Genomic DNA, 18966 nt, shown 5'->3' with positions numbered 1-18966 from the left:
ATCATAGTATATGAGTGAAAAATCTTCAGTTTATTCAGATCATCCTGAAAATATGTATGAATTATACGACGTTTTCTAATTTCTTTTGGAACAAAATTTCGTTTCAGGATTAAAAGATATGCGGGAGAATGCGACGAAAAGCGATACAAACGTAACTATAAAATTGAGAGAATAAAATCCTCAGACGTGAGTGACAGTATAAGTTATGCATTTATAAAACCAACTTTTTCTAGAACAATATTTAAAAAAAATTGAACCTCGTCAGGAAGGCACCGGCGAGATTCGAACTCGCGATCTCCTGTTTACTAGACAGGCGCTTTAACCAACTAAGCCACGGCGCCTCATTCTTAGTTTATCAAAATGACCTATTTTCTGAAAGTATCGTTTTATTGTCTGGCAGTCTGAGGTGCAGGAATTCTGAAATGATTTCGCTTGTGTTAAGATAAGGTAGTACGTAATTACAGAGAATTTTCAATTGACCCCTGTGCAATGATTGCCATTGTTGTTTTATTAGGTATCCACCAATGCACTGCCAAAATTTCACCCTTCACAATTATTCCTAAGAGCGTTTGACAACCCTAGAAATTACTTCAGATTCTTCGAGAAAGCTGAGTTTTTAGCCCAAAAGGGACATTAGTCCCAAATGGGATCTTAATCTCGAAATGGCACTTTTCGTATAACTTTTCAAATTGCTACCACCAAATGTTATCATCCTCTGTTATATTTAAATAAATTAAATATTGAAGAATCTACATGAATGTACGCACGTTTTTCGCATTGTGAAAAATTAATTGTACCAAACTGGAGCCATCAAAATTTGAATAACGTAGTCCTTCACCCTAACAAGACTGAATTTTTAGTAACACAGTCCTTCACCCGAACATGGCAACCAGAAATCCGAATTCTGAATAGCATAGACCTTCACTCGAACATCGGCAACTAGAAGCCCAAATATTGAATTTCGAGTTTGTTTTATTACGTATTTCATATTTTATAAAACTTTAATGAAATATTGATTAACAAAGTCAACGATTTCAAAGCGAGCAGTAGTAACACTGTACGAGAAAAAGCACTTTTATCTGCAGCGTTCCGATACTGTCCATCGGACATGCTACGTTAAAATATTTTGTGAATTTGTTGTTGAGTCGAATTTTGTGTAATGTTAAAAATAAAAAGTCAAAAAAGGTTATTTTAATAAGAAAACTAAACATTAATATGATGAGCTGAGAATAGACTGGGAAAAAAAAAAAACAGAAAATGTATACCAACACTTGCGCTGGTAAAGTCGCTGAACACTGGTAGTTCGGTCTGAGGTTCGAATCCCGCGAACGAACTGGCTGCATGGGTGTTTTCGTGGTTTTCCCCATGTGTAACGTGTATACGAGCCAGTTTCCCTTAGAAAGTCCTCCACGAAGGCATCTCTTCCCTTAGGCAGATAGCCCTAGTGTGCTTTCCCATAAGTAAATACACCACCACACCACCTATTTAATTGTATATGGCGTAAGTGTGTAGGAAAGAATGTTTAACCTTTCAGGGTTTTTTTGAATTTTTTTAATCAACTCGTAAGTCATTCGTAATCATCAAACTCAAGATCCTTAATGACCAATGACCTTGGTCATTACAAGAGATTTAGGGTTTAATTTTATTCTAATAATGTGAATTAACGATCTAATTAAAAGTACATCAAGCTAATAAGTTTATGAATATTCAAACCAGTATTATAATCAATAAAAGATCTTCCTAGTGTTATGCGTTTCGTATTACAATTAAGATTTTATATTTTATTCATTTTTATTAAATGTCTGTTTGATATAATTCAGAATATATCCATTTACTTAGAATATAGATGTTTATATATTTGTTTGAATGTATATGCTTTATAAATTTTCAAAAAAAAAATTAACCATTAAAGTAACTAATAAATGATGTTTCTAATGCCATTTTTTTATCGTATTTACTCGGAAATACGATAAAAATGATATATATTTGTTTGAATATATATGCTTTATAATTTTTGAAAAAATTTAACCATTAAAGTAACTAATAAAGGATGTTTCTAACGCCATTTTTTATCATATTTACTCGGCTATATAGAACAATAGTTTTAGTACCACCTAACTGCATGGTTTGCAGACATTTCTGCTCATGTTTTTTACAGTATAAGTTGCCAACTTTTACCTTCTCTGCTGTGAATTATTTCATTTTCTTTCATGTAGCAATCTGCCAGCGAATTGTTATGTGGAGCATTTGTTTAATTGAAACATTTCGTTGGTTTTAACCACTTAAATTTGTTTTTTATGTAACAACTATGTCTTTTATTAGTGATAAATTTTATTATTGCAGCTTGAAAGCAGTTTTGCTGTCTTGCATTCGTACTATCGGTGATACTAAATGCAGGGAGAACATTAATGTACTGAAATGGGTGGTCGAAAAAGAAATCATTGTAGTTGGAAGATACGCAGAACGTGCAACCGGATTTACCGGTATGTTAATCAATTCATTTATTCAATTTTTATTTATATCAAAATGCACAAAAAGTTATATCTATTTTTAGCATTTGTTATACATCTTGCTTTGACTGAAATCAGCAGAGGAAAGAGAAATGTTTATGTGTGATTACGAATTTGGAAGAGATGACCGAATTATTTGTGGTATCTTACGTATGCTCGAAGATATAGCAATTAATAATCAGGAAGTAAAACTAAGTTTCATTATTTGATCCGTTGAAAATTAGTTCTCTTTTAATGCTGAAATAACTTGTATTGTGAAATTTGAAGTTAATTGAGTCTGAAAAAAATTAACTAAGATTCCTAATGCACGTTACCATTAGGAATCTTAGTTGTATTGTTATTACAAGCTTAGAAAAAAACTTAAATTTTCCTTTTTCGGTACATTCAGCGATGTTATTGGCTACATTTATTCACATTCATAATCGTGCGTACTTAACACTCATACACTCTGATTCAATTACCATGTAGAGACATTAGGTATATTTTGGAAGCAGGAATGATAAAAAATGAGGAACGCCTTCCCCGGGAATCGAACCACAGACCTCTGGAATACGCTCCCAGCGTGCAGACCACCACACCACGAAGGCATGCTATGAAGGCGGGAGAAATAACTTATATATTTCCACTTTTAAAGGGGGACTGGGATTTTAGGGGACCCATTCGCCAAATCCTGGGAGTGGAGAATCATCATCCGCCACCCTTTTAGTTCGGGCGCCACTGTAGGGACATTCGGTTAATTGGAAGCAGGAGAGATGAAAATTGAGCAACGGCTTCGCCGGGAATCGAACCAGGGACCTCTGGAATACGCGCCTAGCGTGCAGACCACCACACCACGAAGGTATGCCAAGAAGGCGGGAGAAATAACTTATAACCTTAGCGTCAGTTTTCTGCCGTTCATCATGCAGCAACTCTGTTTTTTTTTTATTAAAGATATAAACAATTTACAAGTTACAGAACACAGATCATACTAGAAAGAGCCATTAACTTGCTGAATTATAGCAGTCTAGTGATGCCTTTGCCAGCAATTATGAGCATAGGCACACATATGCATATGATATCCGTACCCATGTTTTACCGTCACCGTTGGAAAATTATAGTCTACTTCCTCTTTTCCTTTTTTAGCCCAAAGGGCCAATTTGCCTAGAATTTCGTTTTGGCATTTTGCATCGTCCATTATAAAACTGCATTTCACTTTTCAAATTGTTGCCACTAAATATTAGAGTCCTGCATTATATTTAAAGCAATTAAATAATGAAGAATCTGCATGAATGTATGTACGTTTCTCGCATTGTGAAAAAACGACGGTACCTAGAGACATGAAATTTTGAATAACGTAGTCCTCCATTCGAATATGGGCATCTAAAAACCAAGATTTTGAATTTGTTTCATTATATATTACCTATTTTGTAAAACTTTAACGAATTTTTGATTAACGAACTCAACGCTTTCAAAGCGAACAATAGCAACACCTTACGGGGGAAAAAGAAAAACATTTTTATCTAAAGCGCGAGAGACTGTGCCTCGGAAATACTAAAAATGTACTATATTTAAATATTTTGTGACATTGCTGTTGAATTGAATTTTACGGTTTAGTGCGAAGAACATGATATTTAATAAATAAAGGTAACACACAAAACGTTATAAAAAGTCCTTTTGGGCGTAAAATATGAAAAATTTCAATTTTTTTTATTATTCTTTGTTTTATTACTTTTTTATCGTTGTTTTCTCTTTAGTGAGCAGGAAAGATAAATAGAGATAAATTTTCATATATTTATCTTTTCTTGACTTTTGTATTAAAACGACAGAGAAAAGATTGAAAATATTTTGTACTCGTAAATGTACTTTCCAAGGTACTTTACATTACATTACACCCCCAGTGAGGCTGTCTTCCTGCCTGGGAAGGCTATACGTTTCTGGTTAAAATACAGTTCAGTATAATTTATTTATTGCTGCTAACGTCTCACTGTTAAATTATCAAATAGAGAATACTTACTTTATGTATGCTACTTAATTAGATGTACTATATATAGCGTTTTAATATTTTTTGTGGTTTCCAGTAACTAGGACTGATCCTCATTACCTCAGTTATTACCTGAGTCTATAGAATTACTGCTAGGTGACAGATTCAAAGTGAGCATGGTATAATTTGGAGTATGGACTTACATTAAACGGTCTGCAATTTGATCACTACTGGATGCCTTAAGCTGATCAAATTCTTAGAATCTTCCAAAGTTACAAATCGATGTATGTACCTTGAAAAGCAATTTATTCTAGTTTAGTCTTACATTTCAAGCATTACTGAAATTTTATGAATTTCTGTGTAACATTTTAATAGAAGTAATGAAACAAAAATTTATAGTACCTATGACTAATATTTCCACTAACTTTCACAACACAATTAAAGGGCGCATTTTGAAATTCTAAATATATTTTCACCAAGTTAAAATTATTCCTGTTTTAACAGTTAGCAGAACATTTATAGATTGCAGCTTTGCAATCTGCAATATTTTTTATTCTTAAACTACTATAAAAATGACATTGTGATCTTAATTATTAAATAATAGATAAATATCTTTCTTAACACCATTTCCAACTAAATGGGTAGATGCAGCGTTTTAAGAGCAAGGGTCGAAATTTGATAGAAACTGAAACTAAGTTCTAAAATCCTCAAATATCTTGAAATAACGTTTATGACGAGCTACTGTATTACGAGACGCTGACCTCATTTGGCACAAGCAATAGAAGATTTCGATAGAGATGAACAGAATTTATAATTGTTCATTTGTTCTAGAGGAAATAAAAATATGTTACAATACTATAATATAGTGAACTCATACAAATTGGGAAAGAAACCTGTGTGTAATCCGACTATTCTTAAAAGTATAGGAAGGATTAGTTAAAACAACTCACATGCAAGAAGTCGCTTTTCTTTTTTTTTTTTTTTTAGAAGATATATGACTTTCTCGACATCTGGCAAGAATTTGTATTTACTGCTTGCAAATAAATTCGTTTTTAATGACTAATGCATTTTTGATTTCGCAATCTCCCAAAATAGTAAATGCAATTAAGCGCAAAGCATGCACTGAATTTTGGGCTGATCTTTGGCGTATGGTAACAGGTAGTTTGGCGACATTTTGGAAAGGCGATAAAGGTTACCAGTTAGGACTTTAACAATAATCTGAGAAGTACACAATTCGAATCACAGATTATTTTCTCTCAGAGAAATGAGAGATCATGAGACATGTAATGCGACATTTTCCGGAAAATTCCAATCGGGATTTTAGCTAATAAGCACTTAGAAACAATTTCGCTGCTAAAGTGCAGAATCGCCCACTTATTTGTTTGGTGCATTTACAAGAGTAAGAAGAATTGGATTTTTGTCAATTTTCTTTGACTTTCTAAGTGAAAATACATGGATAAAGTCAAGAGTGTGCGCAATGCCATTTTTGTGCAATTCTGGGATGTTTTTTTAAGTGAAAATAGGTCGACGTGTACATAGATACCGTGTATATGCCATTCTTAAAAAAGCGGCAAGCAGTGGGCGATTCTACACTTTCTCCCAATTTCGCACCTAATATTCGTCATGATTTGTTCCATACTTTTGTTCCATAAAAGTTCTAGCATAAGCGTAATTCGGCTAGCAGATTGTTGGAAAAAATGTTGAGTTAAAAAAAAAAAAAAAAAAACATAACTTTACTTTGTGAAAACCAAATGGCGTCCAAAAAAAATTAGTAAATTGCTGTAGCAGGGTTGGTCGCCAAAGTTTCGCTAAAAAATCGCCAAGTTACCGTAATCCGAAGATTCAACAATTTTGTTTTCACAATGGAATTTCTGCTACAGAGATGCCTGAAATTGTGCGAAAGATTTCTAAACGAAAGCTAGTTCAAAAAAATATATTTTTACTGGTATAAGATACGTAAAGAAATAGAAAACGCATCAAGGATGAACTGTGCTTTGGTAGAATATCCATTTTATCTAATGAGTAAGCTCCAAACATGTTACAGATTCGATTCTTAGTAATTTTCATTTTTTCATTTAATGATCAGAAAAATTATGGAAAACGTTCTGCATCATTTGGATCCGGTCAGGCAATTTAGAAAGATCATCTGGGCTTGCGAGCATCTCGCCTTTCGAAGGAATTGCTTCAAAAACGTTGAATTTTACGAAACGCAAAAATGCGTTTAAATGGCCCAAGTCCAAGCTGCTATCAAAGAATATTATTTGAATGTTTTGAGGCTTTACTATGAAATAATTTGTAGAAAACGGTATTAATTGTGCCAGATAACTCTGAATTTTGCATCGCTATTATATGCCCGTTATTATAATGCTCTTTTTGTTCCTGAATTTCGGGCTAAAATTCAAAATATACGGTTCATTAAGCTTTGCGTTTACTTGAAACTGCATTTTGTGATTTGTTCTTGTTTTTAGATTCAAGTTGCTGCTTTTTGGATAAGATTTTGAGACAAATGATACAATAAAAAATTGCGGTATCTTTTTGTGTATTGGCTTTGTATAATCTATTCTGCGTAATATTTTTATGCATTAACTTTATTTAATCTTTTATCTTATTTTCATTATATTTTGAAGAAAATAAAATTTCTCATATTAAATTTTACTCCATTTCCAGATAGAGTTCCTGATGAGGTAAAGAAATGCGTAGCTGTTGTTGATGAGTTGAAAATGGAAGAATGCTATCCAGGTTTTTATAACATATTAAATGATGTCATCGTCTACGGTGAAACTAATGTTGACATCACCAAGTAAGTAATTTTGTTTTCGCTTTTCTAATGAATAACAAAAGGATTTTTTCCCCAAGGAAATTTGCATGTCAGATTTCAGTTTCGAATATATATAACTTATACCAGTCGTGCATAAATAATAAAAAATAGACTTGATTGCTTTTCAAACGTGTGAGTAATATCTTCTTGCAGATTTTACGGAAAAGCTTTAATGAGATAGAGGGAAATTTCCGACTGAACGGCAATCCTCAGAATATTCTGTTGCTTCTTCTGAGATTGTGACTGGTATTTTCAGAGAAACGTTATAGAAGTTCCGATAGCGCTGACCATAGTCGCTATTTGTAAACAAAATCTCATCATTATCTTACTTAGAACAACCTTTATAACATTCTAATTTTCAAGAATTCAGTAATATTAAATTCTTAATAATATTAAAACAACATTTAAATTTTCTCGAAAAATTACAATTTAGTAATTCTTTCAGCAACCATTTTTGTAATAGTAATTATAAACGTAGTACTTTATCGACTATGGCAAGGAAAGAGAGAGAGATAGAACGGAGAATGTGGGCACTATCCCTTTATCAAACGGTTAATTAGTATAGCACCACGTCCACCACTATCTATAGCACCCCTTCAAAATACATAATGCCACCTGAAAGGTATTCAACGTGCACGACAAGACATACAATATAATATGTTACAGAGTTACAGATTAATATTCAAGATACATTACTGGTACAATACTGATACAAACATGACAGATGCTGAACTGATAAAAGGCTGATATAATACTGGTACTGATATTAACACTGATTAATACTGCTACAGTACTGATACATTGATATAACACTGAATATTATTACTGATTAAATGGGAATGATTTTGCATAAGTCGGTAAATAAATCCACGAAATAATACGTTAAGGAGACTCAAAATATTACGAATTAAAATATCACAAATGAATGTTCTACTGTTACATTTCTTGTACTATTGTACTATCTATAGCACCCCTTCAAGATACATAATGCCACCTGAGAGGTAATCAACGTGCACGACAAGACATACAATATAACATGTTACAGAGTTACAGATTAATATTCAAGATACATTACTGGTATATTACTGATGCAAATATGACAGATGCAGAACTGATTAAAGGCTGATATAATACTGGTACTGATATTAACACTGATTAATACTGCTACATTACTGATACATTGATATAAAACTGAATATTAATACTGATGAAATGGGAATGATTTTGCACAAGTCGGTAAATAAATCCACGAAATTATACGTTACAGAGATTCCCCCCCCCCAAAAAAAAGAAAAATGAGAATTAAAATATCATAGATCAATGTTCTACTGTTACATTACTTGTACATTACTGATGAAATATAACTGATACACTACTGATACAAGGCTGATATATTAGTGATACAAAATTTGGTTGATCTTTACAATATGGTAACTGGTAGTTTGGCGACATTTTGGAGGCGATAAAGGTTACTACCTGGGACTTTGGTAATAATGTGAGCAGTACTCAGTTCCGATTACGCATTATTTTGCGTGAGGGAAATGAGAGATCATGGGATATGTCATGTGATATTAATGGACGAATTACGGTTCTTTAATCGGAAAAGGGGGGAAATCGGGAAAAAATGTGGAAATTTTGTATTTAGCTTTATTCTGTGTTGTGTGAAACAGTGTTGTGTAATTTTTGGATCCCATGGCCCTAACTAAAGTGATTCGAAATGGGTATTTAGGCATTGTGATAAAGAGAAGTTTGCTTTTTATTTAGCGGAGGAAGTATGGAGGAAACATTCGCAGAAAAAATCTTTGAATAATTATATTGAATGAATTAGAAAAGTGTATCCGCCACGTAATCAAGATTCTGAAGAAGATTAGGTAAGTTAGTATTTTTAATTATTTGAGGATATTATTTTTATGCATTGTTCTAAATGTAAGGTGGAAAGGAATTTGGTATTATTGGGAAAATTGTTATTAGCAATGATTTAGTTTAAAGTAATTAGGATTGTAAGGTAATTTTTATTAATTTAATGTATGTGCTCATTTATATTTTAAGTAGTGTTTTTGAATTTAATTATATTTTAATGAAATGATAGTTATTTTGTGAATTTTATGTTTGTAGGAATTTGGTATACGTTTAAGTTGAAATAAACGTGCATGGAAATAATTTAAATATTTGATACTAAGTATTTGTAATACTTGCGGTATGAATTCGTCGGTGACGTGTATAATGTAATAGATGATTTAGAGGTAAAAGTTTTTGGATATTTTATTTATTTTATATGTGGAAATGTTCATATTTGTAAAGGGTAAATACTTTTTCGCGATCAGGTAATTTCATATATGTTCTTTTTACCAGGTTTAAAGATTGAGAAAATTGTCATGTATTTTCGTGAAATTTTTCTAATTTATGAGAAAAAAGCAGTGTACATGGATATAGTGAAGAGTGTGCGCAATGCCATTTTTGTGCAATTCTGGGATTTTTTTTAAGTAAAAATAAGTCGGCGTGTACATGGTTTATGTGTATGTGTTATTTTGAAAAACGCGTAAGGTGTATGGTATTGTGCACTTTTTCCCAATTTTGCAGTGAGTATTTGTCATGATTAAGCAGTTTTGTTTGATAAAATTTCTAACATAAGTGTAATTCGGCTAGTAGATTGTTGGAAGAAGTGTTCAGTAGATAAGAAGAAAAGAAACATGTCTTTACTTCGTGAAGACAAAATGGCGGCGGGGAAAAAAAAATAGAGGGTTGTTGTAGGAGAGTTGGGTGCCAAATTTTCGCCAAAAAATCGCCAAGTTACCATAATGTAAAGATCAACCCAAAATTTTACTGATTGCAAGACTGTTTTTATTGCTCATGCGATATATGCATGAGCAAATATGCATATACAATACTTTACTAGTATTAATACTCATACAATACTTAACTGATATTAATACTCATACAATAGGTTACTGATATTGATACTCATACAACACTTTTATTGGTATTAATACTCATTCAATACTGACTAATAGTGATTAATTGTAAATGGGAAATACTGATACTGATACAATACTTTACTCAATTACGACTGTTACATTACTGATACAAATGTGGATATATAATATTTAAATGTTACAATACTGATACAATACTTTACTGGTATTAATACTGACACAATACTGATTAGTACCGATACTATACTTTGCTGGTGTAAGACTATTATATTGTTGATACAAATTTGCATATAATCCATACGGAGCATACGTTTATGGCAGCAGGAGAATTTACGCTGTCTGACATAAGTCCATGCCCAGCGCAGACAGTTTGTCCATTAAATTGACAACCTTTGTAATCAGATATCTCTGCTTTATGATAAATTTGCAGAAGGCCTGCCTGTTGGTACTTGGCAGTTGAATATGAAGATCAGATGTCAATGGACAAGTGGTCAGGTAATGCTCTGGGGATCCAATACCTCCGCAGCAGCAGAACTCAGTATGGCTGAGCCCGCGTTTTGCAAAATATTCCGGAAATGGACCATGGCCAGTGATAAATCGAACGAGCTGAGGGTTGGAAATGATACGGTCAGTGTCCACATACGCTATGTGATACTGCGTTCGTCGACCGGTTGAGCCCTCGTCCCATTCCTCTTGCCATCGTCCAATGGCCTTCAATCTCAGGCATTTCTTTAGATAAGAAATAGGCCATGGGATATTGACTTGAGTATCTGCATTGCCTGAAGCTGCCTCTTTGGCTAGACTGTCTGCAGTTTCGTTTCCGTAATGCCCAGCATGAGCTTTGATCCACTCAAGTTTAAGCTGATGGGGGAAATGCTCTCTTAGGTCCTGCTGAATGGTTTGGATGATGGTAGATGGATGGTCAGGATTACCTAAAGCACGCAACGACGATAGACTGTCTGTTTTTATAACTGCTTTTTTAATACCGTAAAAGATTAAGTAGCGTAAGGCTTGTGAAATAGCAATCGCTTCACCTTGGAAGACTGAATTTTGAGAGCGCAGTTGACCTTTCCAATGATGTGTAACTATATGATCCCGCAAAACAGCAAAAGCACTGCCTGTGTTTTCGTTGATTTTCGAGCCGTCTGTATAAATTTCTATTTGAGAAGGCAGAGCTGTAGCAGTTGGCTGAACTTGGATGCGAACACCAATGCCTTTAAATGATGGATGGGTACGAAAATCAGGAGCCGGGATTTCATACTCTTCTGGAAGGAAATATTCATCAGAGAAGTAAGCTGGACGCCGTAACTGTTTGATGAGTTGCCTGACAGCCTCTTCTTCAACTCGTAAGTGGAGGAGTAATAATCCCGCTAAAACATTGATTGCATTAGAGGCTGTTGTGCGATAAGCACGAGTTATGTTTAGAGCAAAGGGTCTCTGGATTGCTGACAGATGGAAGCCTTGCTAAAATGCAGTTAATAAAAAAGTAATTTATTCAGCTTTGAGAAATTAATTGTTTTTTAGACTTTCTAGCAGATAGTCGGCGCACCAGTGGCTGAGTGGTAAAGTCGCTGAACGCTGGTAGTTCGGTTCAAGGCCTTGAATCCCAACGAAGGGCTGCCTGCATGGCAGCCCTTCGTTGTTTTCCACATGTGTAACGCGTATACGAGCTGGTTTTCTCTCAAACGTCCTCTACGAAGGCATCCCTCCTCTTTGCCATATTAAAAACAAACAAACAAACGTAGCAGATTGTCATTAAACGTAAAGGTTTCATACTTTATCATTGAACAATATTTTTTTTTTTAAGAATAGCTTAATATTCTGCTCTTAAGAAGTAGTACTGTAAAGATTAACCTTCCAGCACGCGCGCTTGTCAATTTTACAAGAACACGCGCGCGTCGTATTTTTTACGACATCCGTTATTTTACCGTTTTTGGCACGAAAAACGACAGAAATGAGTGAATATTGATGATAAATTTGTTAAGAAATAAAATATTAATCTCATTATTGCAAAATACAGATGTTATCAAATTCAAATATAAGTAAATTATTTTTAAGTTCTTATGTTAGTGAGATGGAAATGCAATGGTGTATTTCATTATAGAAAATTTTAAATGTATTACTTAATAATTATATTCTAAAATCGAAGCTAATTTTAATATTCATCAAAGGCAAGTATAGACAATAAAAAAGGAAAACACCTTGGTATAAAAAAAGTAAGTTTAGCATTACTTACTTCTGCAAGGAAGTTTACTTCTTACTGGTTACAAAAACGCACTTTAAATTAACTTTAATAATTTTATTTATTTCTAAAAAGTAGAAATAAAAGAAAATAAGGAATGGAAATCGCTATTGTTCTCCCATCCAAAGGTTCCCTTGTCTCCCTTTTCTTCATCAGATAATTCTTGAAGAATCCGAGCAAAATCAGCTGGTTGCACATATTTTTTTGCCATTAATACCGATATAAAATTTACAGAGCCAAATGGATTCAAATTAAAGTAATACACGGCAGTTAATAACACAAAATTACAAAATATTTGAGAAGAAAAATATTTTCCGAATTTTAAAACACGACCAAGCGCGTGTCGTAAATTTTATGAAAAAGCTGTTACGTAGCACAAAAGCCCAGTTAAAAAAAAAGTCAAATGACTTCCGCTTGGCACATTCCATGATGTGGGGAAGAGCAGAAAGGAGGTATAGAAATGACCTTCAGACGTCTCAGCTTCGATATGCGAAAAATGTGTATTAAAAACTGAATTTGTCATAAATTTGCGCATACGCGCGTGCTGGAAGGTTAACCAAGGTATTTGTTTCATTTAGTCTTTTGGATTAGGGTGACTACTCTATAACGGTCATGTCTGCCATCTCGCAATTACGATATAGTAGTGTAGTAGTTTGTAATGCAAAATAGTAAATATTCACCGCTTAATTATTGCAAACTTAATACAGGTTGGTTTGGCTCAAGCTTTGACTACTAAATTATCTAATGAAAATATGATTCACACACTAAAGGGGAAAAAATTAACATATGTCGACTGCAAATGTCCTGGGATAACCAGTTTTCAATATCTAGCCGATAATTAGTTTTTAAGGAAATCTTTTTCTTACTTTTATTATTTAGTAGTGTATAATCTGAAGAGAAATGAACCAAAATTTTTGAGATGTATGTGTTAAGGCATGTTCAAGACATATCAAGTTTAAAGAATAATGTTCATGACATAAATTCTATGTTTGATCAAAGACAACGTAACCGTAATAATATTAGATTTAACGTAACTATTTTGCTTTTATTTCCAGGGATAGTAACACAAACCTCGAATGCATCCCAGATTTGATGAAGCATTGCAAGAAAAAGAGCCTTCAATTTCTGGAAAAGATATTTTACGTGATATTTAAAATATGCATTCCTTTCAACAAAAACCCTGAAGACAGAGAGTGTACAGAAGGTTTGTAAATGTATTTGTTCATGCGTTTGTATTTTCGCTATAACCCAACTGAAGTATGAAACCCCTGACTGCTCAATATTTTTAATAATATCGCTTCAAAAAATGACATACAGCTTATTATATATTCCAGATCATATTGCATACTATATATTTATTACATATTTCATGTATTTGAGAGTTAAAATATGAAGCATATTGTTTTTGTAGTTAAAATGTTTTTAATATATTTACAGGATTCCCACTAAAGTCCGATACCACCCGTTTAACTGCCGAGTGGCTGCGGCTATAGTCATAAAAGTGGCTACCTAGATGAGATAGCTTTCAGCGTCACCTGGTGAAAAACAGCGGAATTAGCATCCTTATCTCGAAACCGATACGACATAGGAAGAAAAAGTGAATTACAAAGTTGTAGAGCATCGTCGATTTAGTACGAAAAGACCCCTCGTGGACAGGAATGTTAAGAACAGAAGGTTTTAAACGTGCATTTGTTTGTTCGCGATTTCCGAAACTGTGACGTCACGAAAGGACAGAAAAGAACAACTAGTTATCACAAGCTACCTTTATTTTCGATGTTTTAAACTTCTCTCCATCAGCTGAAACGCACATCTGGACCCTTGTAAGAACTCCATGTTGCACCTTGTAGCATAGCGTGTGGCACGTTTGCACAAGCATCTGTAATACGTCATCGAAGGTCCTGCGATGTTTGTGGAGGGGTCGCATACACCTGCTGTTTCCTGCTGTTGAGGTATCCACACAGGAAAGGTCCGTTGGAGTCAGATCAGGAGAATGTGGAGGCCACTCTTCGAAACCACCGTACCCGATTATTTGTTCTCCAAATTCCTCTCAGGTAATGCTTCGCTTGCAAAGTCATGTTGAAACCATCCACTCGGGAATTGAAGCAACGGGCAAGTTCTCAATAAAATCTGGTATTATGTCTTGCAGAAGTTCTAAATATTGAGCGGCCGTTAACGTACTTTGGTAAAATATTGAGGCGATTAGCCTGTTATAAATTCCACACCAAACGTTAATTGAAAACTGTATTTGATGTCAAACTTCGGCAGAACATGATGGATTTTCCAGTGCCCAGTAATGGGTCTTCTGCCTATTGTATATTTCATTCCGCGAAAGGCATGCCGCATCCGTTCGCACTATACCTGCCAATAATATTCGCTGGACCTCTATCTGGTTCATGATGAAGTTGCATCATGCCAATTAATACCTAATTCATTTAGGATTTTCCAAAAGCGACGTTTTGAGAGGCCACACTTTTCACTTATTGTGCTGCTGTTTGGATATGTGAGGTCGTATGTTAAAACCTTTTCTGGTTGCACTTTCCGCCCTACCTTAGCTGGTCTGCCGGATCGAAGTCGGCTAGTCACGCAGCCTATCTCCCTTAAGCGTTTCACAACCTGTAAGATGGTTTTGTATGAAGGATGTGGGCCTGCAGGAAAACGCTGCCGATGCAACAGTGCTGCCGATCGTACCTTGTGCTCACATTCACCGTAAGTAGAACCATCTCAGAATAATAATTTTTTGAAAATCGCTCCGTGATCATGAGCTTCAGCATACAATCACGAGGAGATATCTCTTTTATAGCTGTCTCAGGTGAACAGGTATGACGTTTCATACACTATTTGCATAATGCACATATTCGCACACCAAACTGAAGTTGCGTTGAGTTGATGCGTTTTGCGACACGATTGTGCACGATCTGTATGATGTTTACTCTGTTTCTAAAGACAATCAAGGCTGCACCCCTCGGGGTTTGAACCACAATCCTCTCGACTGTGAATTACAAACGACAATCACTGTGCCGCGATACAAGCATGTATTTCATCTGAAAGATAATATTTTCTCTTTTCGTTCAAGTCATGGACCTTATAAGAGATAGACTAACCCAGTGGGCGGAGCGCGCGTCACCGACATGTAGGCAAAAAAGAGGAGGGACGATCTGGTTTACTTTAACACTGAAACCTATGGCGTTTGTATCACATAACTCTTTTTAATTATTAAATGTGATACGTTGTATAGTGATGAGATTATGAAAGCCACAGTTTTTTCCAAATAGGATTTAATATATCTCATTAAAGCTTTTTTTACTGCATTTCGCGCATTATTTTCACTCATAATTCTTGTACAAACATCTTTACTTTAGTAAAAACTCTAAGCCTAAGATTCATGTATTTAATTTGGCGTAAAAATAAAGTAAAATTAAATAAAATTGATAGTACGCGATTCTTTGAAATAAATAAGGTAAAATTAAACAAGATCTGATAATTTTGTTTTAATTTAATCATCATTTTCAGGCAGTGATTTTCCAAACTATAATAACATTACAAAACGATCATATTTATTTGACTGCATGATCATTAAATTATTAACATTAAAGTGGATTAGTTATTTTAATAATTCATAAAATTCGGAGCATAAAATTTTCTGATCGTAATGAAGGGAAAAAAAAGATAAAATAAAATCTAGATGCTCTCATTTTATATAACGCCCAAAAGAAACCTTTTTTTAAAGTTTTGTGTGTTACCTATATTTACTGAATATCATGTTCTTCGCCCGTAAACTACATATATTTGAAAACAGAATATCTTTAGAATTTCCGCACTGAAGATAAAACTGTTATTTTCCGTACAGTGCTCGCTCTGAACTCGTTGAGTTTGTTAATCAAAAATTCGTTAAAGTTTTACAAAATAGGAAATAGATTAAAACAAATTCAAAATTCGGCCGTCCGGATGCCCATCGTCGGGTGGACGATTACATTATTCAAAATTTGATGGCTCTAGATACTGTCGTTTTTGTAACAGTGTGAGAAACATACATGTATTCGATAATATTTGGTAACAACAATTTGCAAGGAGACACGGACATTTATAGTAAAACAGCGCAAAATGCCGCTTCGAAACTAACAGCCTTTCTAGGCTACCGCCCCTTAAAAATTAAATAAAATAAAAAAAATCTTATGCAGAACTAAAAATAAATTTAAAAAAATAATCACTATAAAATACAAGCAAAATTAATTATTACGGTTAAATACAATTTTAATATTAGAATTAAATGTATAAAAATTTTTAAAGAGACAAAAGTGTTTATCGCCGTGATGTATTATAAAATATAATTGAAATAAAATTCCTATATAGAAATTGTGCTATAATACTCATCTATAACTTAAAAAAAATAGCACAATTTAGAATTTTAAACAAAACTTTCAAAAATTCGGTTTTAAATATTTTAGTATTTTTTACTTATTTACACCAATAAAATTGCTTGTTTGAAATTTTCTATTAGTTCAGATTTAAAATATTATTTTCTAAAAGAAGTAGTTAAAAATTTCCTTACAGCATAGGAAAAGCTAAAAAAATATCCAGTCCTGAAATCATGCAACAGCTTTATAATTATGTGGAACGTTAATTATGTTTGAAAAATATGCTAAATTTTTTAAAATCAATCTCAATTTAAAAAATAAAAATATGTAGAAACTCTAATTTGTGAACTGAGGCGCTACAACCAGCTTTTTCTTGACAATTACAGACGCTGCAATAGGCAACCTATGTTAAATTTCTGCAAGTCGTCCCTACTCCTCCGTATATGATCAAGGTGACAGCCGGCAACGCCTCAGACAAGGGACAAAACCCGTTTGGGTTAGTCTATTTCTTATAAGGTCCATGGTTCAAGTTTCGTGACGTCACAGTTTTGAAAATTACGAAGAACAAATGTGCGTTTTCAGCGTTCTGTTTTTAGCACTCATATTCACAAGGTGTCTATTCGTACTAAATCGACGAGGCTCTACAAATTTGTAATTCACTTTTTCTTTCTACCTCGTACCGTTTTCGAGATAAGGACGCTAACTCCGCTGTTTTCCACCAGGTGGCGCTGAAAGCTGGCTGATCTAGTAGCGCATACCCATTTTACTATACCTGGACACTACTTTTATAAATACAGTTGCAGCCGTTTGGCAGTTATATTTCTTAAGTTTAGTAGGCACCCTGTATATTTCTGAAGTTTAGTAGGCACCCTGTATATTTCTGCATAAGAACAGGATTTCATAAATTCAGTTTTAAGAGTGACCATATAAAGACAAATTTTTTTAATAAATCTTGATTAAATTACTATTTGCTTTATAGAATATAAATATGAACATTGTATACTAATGAAAATATTCAATCTTTACAAAAATTATCCTAGAAATTAAGTGTTGTAAGTTCCAAATAAAGCCCTATTTCACATTCTTTGCACCATACTCAGCAAAAAACACGTTCTTTACACTAATTTTCTTTGCAGAATTCTTTTTAGTAACAAAAGGGACACTGTCTGCAGGGATCTTAGTTTAAAGGATTAAGACGTATGTCTCTTGCAAAATGACGAGATGTCAATCTCAAAGGGTTGAGAGTAAAAGTATCTCTATCTGAATATTTTTCGATACTTTTCTCAATCATTTGCATACTAAATTCCAGAAGCTTTCATTTTTTACAATAAGTTACTTTTTTTGTAAAATACTCATTGATGTACTTTTGTAAGTACTCATTGAGGTTCTTTTTGTAAAGTACTCATGAGTACTTCTTGTACTCTTTTCTGTAAAGTATTCATATGAAGTACTCATTTGTAAAGTACTCATGAAGTACTCATTTTGTAAATTACGCATTCTACAGAGATTATGGAGATTTGAACATTTTTTGTTATTGGATGGTTATGTCACATACACTTATTATGTCTGCACTAAACACTTATTATCTTTCAGATACACACTATTAGATCTACTATTAGATCCACCTATCTTTCATATAACATATTGCTACAAAGAAAATAATTTAAAAACATATATGTACTTCTTAATACCTCTTTTCTTTATTTCATTTTTAATACTAAAATTAATGCAGTTTTAATTTGTATAGCAATTAGACTACTAAGATAGCTCTATTGAAACATTTCCATCAACATATAATATATTCCCAACTATACGTTAAAATTAGCATTTTATTTGACTAATTATGATATAAAAATAGTTTTCATAGTATAGTGTTACTTGAGCGTGATAAACATATATTATTTGGGCGATTTTCTGCATGGTTTTTAAAAATATACCGCAGAATTGTAAATGCAGACAGAAAAGTTGACATTCTTAATGGAATCATGCGATTCGATTTTAAATTGTGTGTTCTCCCGGGATCACTGAGATCCAATCTCACTGCCAAGAATTATCACAGGACATAAAATACTGCTTGTTGCGGTAAGCAGTGTATCAAAAAAGGCTTTGAAGTAGGTTCTAATACATCAACGTATTTTTAAACGTATT

General features: G+C 33.5%; 1 protein-coding gene and 1 non-coding gene across 2 annotated transcripts in view; one reads left to right on the top strand and one right to left on the bottom strand.

Moving 5' to 3' along the window:
- Window positions 1-267: 267 nt before the first annotated feature.
- TRNAT-AGU (transfer RNA threonine (anticodon AGU)) lies at window positions 268-341 on the bottom strand. Its single transcript has one exon. It is a non-coding gene; the product is annotated as a tRNA-Thr (tRNA).
- A 13183-nt stretch (window positions 342-13524) lies between these two features.
- The window catches only part of LOC118200424 (uncharacterized), a 154476-nt gene continuing 149034 nt past the window's right edge, over window positions 13525-18966 (top strand). Inside the window, exon 1 of the mRNA XM_085827375.1 lies at window positions 13525-13667. Coding sequence (XP_085683501.1) covers window positions 13556-13667 — 112 coding nt within the window. The 5' untranslated portion in view covers window positions 13525-13555. The remainder of the gene's footprint in view (window positions 13668-18966) is intronic.

This window comes from Stegodyphus dumicola, chromosome 12 (assembly GCF_044657685.1).
Source record: "Stegodyphus dumicola isolate Sdum_Otavi_A_Nest chromosome 12, ASM4465768v1".
Lineage (NCBI taxonomy): Eukaryota > Metazoa > Arthropoda > Arachnida > Araneae > Eresidae > Stegodyphus > Stegodyphus dumicola.
This window is presented reverse-complemented; position numbering and strand designations above follow the sequence as displayed.